Source organism: Oratosquilla oratoria, chromosome 11, assembly GCF_046742065.1.
Source record: "Oratosquilla oratoria isolate Oo_2021 chromosome 11, ASM4674206v1, whole genome shotgun sequence".
Classification (NCBI taxonomy): domain Eukaryota; kingdom Metazoa; phylum Arthropoda; class Malacostraca; order Stomatopoda; family Squillidae; genus Oratosquilla; species Oratosquilla oratoria.
The window spans coordinates 69943296-69950412 of record NC_134787.1 but is presented as its reverse complement, the minus strand read 5'-3'; the positions used below and the strand labels follow the sequence as shown (position 1 = coordinate 69950412).

At 39.2% G+C, this 7117-nt stretch overlaps 1 protein-coding gene across 2 annotated transcripts in view; it reads right to left on the bottom strand.

Moving 5' to 3' along the window:
- LOC143029917 (integrin alpha-8-like) overlaps nucleotides 1-6528 on the bottom strand; it is a 67602-nt gene extending 61074 nt beyond the window's left edge. Inside the window, exons 1-5 of one of the 2 annotated variants that reach the window (XM_076193120.1) lie at nucleotides 6401-6514; nucleotides 5449-5992; nucleotides 3395-3656; nucleotides 1758-1967; nucleotides 1335-1383 (exon numbers count right to left, since the gene is read on the bottom strand). In XM_076193120.1, coding sequence (XP_076049235.1) covers nucleotides 1335-1383; nucleotides 1758-1967; nucleotides 3395-3656; nucleotides 5449-5636 — 709 coding nt within the window. In that variant the 5' untranslated portion in view covers nucleotides 5637-5992; nucleotides 6401-6514. Of the gene's footprint in view, nucleotides 1-1334; nucleotides 1384-1757; nucleotides 1968-3394; nucleotides 3657-5448 lie in introns of both variants that reach the window. The other variant, XM_076193119.1, reaches the window with a different exon arrangement.
- Between the last annotated feature and the right edge of the window lie 589 nt (nucleotides 6529-7117).

Sequence of the window (7117 nt, the reverse complement as noted above, 5' to 3'; positions counted from 1 at the left end):
AACAGGAGTAATATATATATATAAATATATATGTATACATATATATATATATATATATATATATACATATATATATATGCATATATATATATATATACATATATATATACATATATATATATATACATATATATATATATATATATTTATGTATATATATATAACAACTAACACCACAGTCGGACGAAAGAAAGAGTTGAGTAAGCGAAAATATATATTTCGATTGCTACCTGCAATCCTCTCCAGTAGTACAAAGTGGAAGGAGGATGTTGTCTTAAATATCAACCTCTTACAAATGGAAAGGAACTGGGAAAAGAATAGATGTCACTACCCCAACCCTTATGTGACCTGAGGTTGACAGGAGGTCGGGTCAGGAGTGGGAGGAAACTTGCGGACAATTTGTTTGGTGATGAATAATCATGATTTTATATCTGGGGTCTATTAACCCTTGGATATATCCATCGTGGGCAAATACTCAATTAAAATGGATTCCACCATTTTTTTTCTGAACCCACAGCCTGATATATATATATATATATATATATATATATATATATATATATATATATATATATATATATATATATATATATATATATATATATATATACATATATATATATATATATATATATATACACATTCTCTGGAAAGACGCAGAGTGCGGAGTGATCTAATAGAGATGTTCAAGTGGATCAAAGGCTTTAATAAGGGTGATACAAACAAGGTCATCATATTAAAACAACAGGGCAAGACTCGCGGTAATGGTTATAAACTGGACAAATTTAGATTTAAGAAGGAAATATGCAAGAATTGGTTTATTAATAGGGTGGTCGACAAATGGAATAAACTTAGTAACCATGTAATAAGCGTTGAAACTATCAGTTGTTTAATGAAACGATTAGGCAATTTTATGGATGGGGATGACAGGTAGTGAGGGATACGGAGCTGCCTAGTGTAGTCCTTATGGTCTCTTGCAGTCTCCTTCATTCTTATGTTCTTATGTATATATATATATATATATATATATATATATATATATATATATATATATATATATATATGTATATATATACATATATATATACATATATAATAGAAAAGGGGGTTTTAGGGAGAAAAGACGGTTGGTCAGTTTCTAGAAAATCAAACCCCTCAAATCAGCTCAAGGAGATCTTATTCTTTCAATTTACTCAGCTAAGGGGAATCTCTCAGAGTTGTGTTGCACTGTGTAGATTTTGTTCTGGGTAAAGTTAGAAGACGATATCAGCCTAAGAAGACCTCCCACCCCTCCCCAGGGGTGTAAGATAACAGAGGTAGTGGAGGAAACTCACCCTGCCAGTTTCTGCAGCCCGGCGACCCCACGACCATTTTGTTGCCTTTCTGCAATACAAAATAGAATGCAAGGCAAGAACAAACTAATTGGTCCTCGTTTTGTCCACAAGGAGACCAACTAGAAAAAACTAAGATAAAATAAGATAAAGACAAAAGAGAAAAATAAAAGAAAGTAAAATGAAATATAATAGGATAATTTGAAATTATATACAATTAGATTGAGCTTAATTAGATCAATTAAACCATAATCAAATAAAACAAAATTAATTCTAATTCAAGAGAGAGAAGAAGGGGTGTGATGCCTGTGGCTAAAACCGGTTCTACGATCCAAGCTCTCTCTACGTGAGGAGAGTGAGATGGATGTGCAGTAATGATTTTTTTTTTTTTTTTCTTTTTTTTAATATGCTTTCCATGATATCTACCTTGGAGAAAGCGCCCGATATTCCTCCTTGACAGGAACCGTCCGTAACGTAGGAGAGCTGCGAAGGATTGGAGAAGTGATCGTAGGGCGGCGAGAACGGAGTGAATTCCTCCAGGGAGGACGAGGTCGAGACGAAGCAGAGGCCGACGGCGATGTCGACGTAGCGGACGCCGCTCCGCTTCTCAAAGTAGTGCCAGTTCGGAGCGCAAACCTGCGGGGGCCAAGAAAAAAATAAATAAATAAAGAAAAAAAATTTGAGTGACCCGAAGAAAGTTAACTTGACATTTACTGTGACTGTAAAAGTAGGTTAGTTTATTATCTATCTGCAAAAAATTAGGGTATCAATTGCCCCACCACTTCTTTGGATAGGATAGAAGCGCTAGTAAAATACAACCAATAACAATCATTACTTAGGCTATAGCTTTGATTTTTCTTCTTTTTGTGAAAGTGATACTCAAACTCTGAGTTTTGATAGAGACAAATCACATGGAGCGAAAGGACATGGCATCTTGATCTAAGAAATAGTGACAAACGATAATATTGTTATCTTTTGATAAATATATATATATATATATATATATATATGTATATATATATATATATATATATATATATATATATATATAAAAATATATATATAATTATAAATATATATATATAATTATATATATATATATTATATATATATATATATATATATATAATATATATATATGAAATGCATCTACAAGGGCGGTGACGACAACAATCGATCGGAACCGATGGTCTATTAGTCGAGATCCTGTGTTCGTTCTGAGGATCGAATGCCAGCCTACAGGGTTGTTCCTTAAGTATAAAACAGTGATATCATATGTAGGCTCCTCCAGTGGCCACTGAGCGTTCATCTTTATTTCAACACTAGGAATAGTTAGGATGGGCTAGGTGTCTGCCTGTAAGCTTACCAAGGCGACTCTGAGCTAAATAAAATAATATGGCGCATGCGACATCAAAGCTCATTACTGACTCAAAGGAAATAAGCGTTTTTGTTCGCTGGTTCCCCTTCTGCTCATGCCAGGCGGTTCTAATCGCATGGGGGGTCCCTCCCTCCCTATCGCTGTTGAAGGACTAGAGCATGGATTCTGAACCCAAGGTTCATAGACCCTTGGGAGGAAGCGGAGAATGTGTGTGTGTAGGGGGGGGGGCCACAAACCGAAAACTTGCTGGAGTTCGTGAATGCCCAACAATTCCATTCAGTGTTGAAGTGGTCTTCGGGAGGCTCAAGGACAGCAGTGCATAAATGACAGGATACATAAGGAAATGGGCAGAGAACATCTGAATCAAAACTCCCGACCTCATGATGTGGACAAATTTAGGTTTAAGAAGGAAATAGGCAAGAACTGGTTTACCTACAGAGTGAGAATCGAACCGACTTAGTAACTATAGTGAACGCTGAAAAATGTAGTTGTTTTAAGAGAAAATTAGATAACCTTATATATAGGGATGATAGGTGGCAATGGACATGGAACTGCCTTGTGCAGGCCTTATGGTCTCCCCTATTCTTATACTCTTGTGTTCTTTAGCCCACTCCATCGGGGAAGCCGCCTCGAAAGAGCCGCAGCATGTCTCTGTGCATAAGAAGAGAAAGATCTCATTACCCACCAGCGCCTTTCCATCGTGAGTTTCAATCGTCTGTCCCAGACGCATCGAGTCCTTCATGTCTTCGCTGAGCCACGGCCTGTAGGATTCCTCTGCGGAGCGTTTGTCCACTTCCAGCTGCATACAGGCCACGCCTCCCGACCCTGCCCACTCCTCCCCGAGCCCTGCCCCTGAGCTCTCGTCAGGCAGTCTGCAAGCGTACACCGCCCCTGGGTGGACCACGTCATCCTGAGAGCTGTTGGCTCGAGGAGCACCCACGAGCAACCTGAAAATTGTGGAAAGCGTGATTAAATTTCGGTTATCTCTATACGAAGGCCCCGCCCACTCTCTAATTAGATGCATGTGTCCCGGTAGGAAGCTTGGGATTGGTGAATTTGTGAATTTCCGAACCCCTGTCGACCAATCACGTGCTTCCATTTCTTCTGATTGTTAATCATGTATCAGAAAAAAAAGGAGTGAGGAAGGGGCTTATCTGCAAAGATAACCAACCTGTGCAGCCCGATAGGCCTGTTAGTTTCTTTGTTTTATCCCTCTTTATTACTGAATTGCAGTGCTTATATTTCTGTGGTACGCACCACTTTTTCACGACATGAGGCGCAGACTTCAACACAACAGAGACTCGTTCGATCGAGACCTCCGTTAGAATTGGGATACACCTCTCGATTACATAGCAAAATTGCTTGGCGAAATCCATACCTTAATCTGTACAGCTCACCATGGCAATGGTGGGCTTAAGGCTAGATTACTTGATTAATTAATTGAATTGTAAATTCAGAGGATGTCTATGACCTCTCCAGTTCAGGGACTGCTCCTCACAGGAATGAAATAACCCAGCTTTAGCTAGAACAAACTATGTGGTTGTATATCAGCGCGTGGCATGGATCTTTGAGGGCTTCACCCTTTCAGTTGCGATTGAGGAACTCTAGTGACTAAAATGCTATAATTCAACGGAGTATTATAAATTATGTTTTTTATATTTTCTCATAGTAATCATATAATTTATCCTGGCTGCCACCAATCGGTCTTATTCGGCATACCCCGATCCCCCGACGACCATCGGCTCTCTGAGCACAATGGCTAAGGTGACGGTCTTGGTAGCAGCTAAAGGGCGGCCCTCCCACACCAACCCCTGACGTAATGTCCTCGCCGTGGTGTTATCTCAGACATGCCCCATATCTCTAATTTTATCTCAAGCTGCTTATCTCTGTCTCTCCTCCCTCCTCTCCATTCATCCCAGTGACCTCCTTATAGTTTGAGGCACACTTTAGCTGCATAGGAGGGGAGGTTCCTCGACTGATAGGCTGAACACCGGTGCACAGGACTTTATTACCTCAAAGGTGACTCCAGGCCTCAATGTTTACTTCTATTGCGAGAGACTCTTAGAGATTTTTTTTATATAACTGAAGTGAGGATCCCAGAGAGAACGGGGTCTCGGTCGAGCGAGACCCCACTCAAGACACGGTCCAATCATCAGGAGAATGGTCTGTGCGCCTCAAGGAGTCCGTTCAGTGTGTGACATACGTCGTGATTTACTTCTAGCAGCCATTCTATTAAATCAACCTTAGTACATACCACCTCGTTCTCTCTTATTTCCCATCTACAGTATGGGCTATTTGAATTATTTTTCATGTTCTGTATATAGTTAAGAAAACTGATATAGTACAATGAGTATCACTTTTTCAGAATTATGACAACGATTTTAATAGATTCTATGACACGGTGCCACGCTGAGGTGTCACAAATGAGACAGGTGGGATGGGGTGGGTAATCGTTATTATAACCCTAAAAAGTGATATTCATATACAGCTTCCGTTACTTTACACAGAATATAAAAAATAACACACAAATGGAAAATGAGAGAAAGATACATGTGCTGAGGTTGAGTTGGTAGAATGGCTAGTAGTAAATCATGACGTATGCCACACCCTGAGCGGACTCCTTGAAGCGCACAGACTAGTTCGGTGTTCTCAATTCTCTACCGGTTTGTGATCTTACCAAAATATCAAGTCATAAACACTAATGATGTTGTTATCTTTGAAGTGTTTGTCATTACTTACCATGTCCCGGAGTCGTTGGTTAATGGCTTGATGGTGAAGCCAAACTCAATCTCTGCCTGGTCCCCAGGAAAGACGATCAGGGGCCGACCCACATCCACATTGAAGCCTCGAGCAACAACTCCGAACAGCGCCGCATAGCTGACCAGCCAAAGCACCGCGCCATCGTGGGTGGTCATTCGAGTCGACATCACGGTAGTGGTGGTGCTAGACGGTTTTATTCAGCGTTGCATGGTAGTCTGTTATGGGTAGATTTACTGTCTTTTTTTTAGAGGGGGACTTCGTAAATGCTCTTAGATTTTAAACTTATTTAGACAATTTCATAAGGAATTTTGCTCGAGTCGAACGTTTCCACGATTCTATTTTGTTTTCTTTTGTTTGTGTTTTGCTGGTAGACCATATCTTCTGTATACATACAATTGTAACAGACACTTTTTCAGGTAACTCATCACACTTATAACTACCGATTCAGATGAAGTTACTGCAGTTAGTTCACGTCCTATTTAAGAAGAGAGTAATGGTGTATTCCCCATGCCTTGCAGATAAACTGGACAAATTTTGTTTAATATTTCAGGTTTTATTTTGAACATGGTGACTCCGCTTTTATTTCACATCATTACTGGTACTTGTATATCTTACTGCCATTTTAATCCTATTTTGATTAAGTAGAATTTTGTATTTATTAGACAATATTCATTGTTCATTTTTTATCATTGTATCATGCCTCATTCTGTCTACAGATTTGATAATCTTAAGGTTAGAGAGCAATAAACCCTCATCACGATATAACTAATTACACTTAGTCTCTTTCACTTGTACATATCACTTTGTACAGCTCTCATTCTCTTTTTTCTGAGCAAATTATTCCATTGCCAAACACTTTGATAAACACAGATCAAACAAATTCTCTCTATTTTCAAACACATGAATTTACACAAAGATGTTTCATCTTCACCATTGTTGAATATCCAGGGCAGCTGTCCAGAGTCATAATGTTCATAACGTACTTCCTACGTGGCCAAGTAGAGTTCACTGGTGTCTACTGAAGAAAGACTGGTTACCTTATCATCACTGTCGTTAGCATCGCCGCACCTTGATAAGATTCGAAAAAGATAAGATTTGAATTTATGAATTTACAGGATCATTCAGAAAGATGTATGAACCCCGTTTCCTCTCTCTCTCTCTCTCGATATATACATATATATATATATATATATATACATATATATACATATATACATATATATATATATCACAACTAACACCACAGTCGGACGAAAGAAAAAGTTGCGTAAGCGGAACTATATATTTCGATTGCTACCTGCAATCCTCTTCAGTAGTACAAAGTGGCAGGGAGGAGGCTATCTTAAGTAGCAACCTCTTACAAAAGAAAGGGAACATGAGAAACTAAAGAACATCACTGCCCCAACCCTAGTTGACCTGAGGTTGACACGAGGTCGGGCCAGGGGGAGGGGGAGGAAGCTTGTTGACAATATTTTTGGTGATGAATAGTCCTGAAATGATGTCTGCGATCAAGGAAGATTCGAAACGTCTGCAAGAAAAGGAAGAACCAGAAAACTTTTCTGTCCAATTGTTTGGCGGAACAGGTTTGCCCCCGGACGTTTGGTTTCCACAAACACAAGCAATTGGGTTACAGTTTTCCCACTTACAT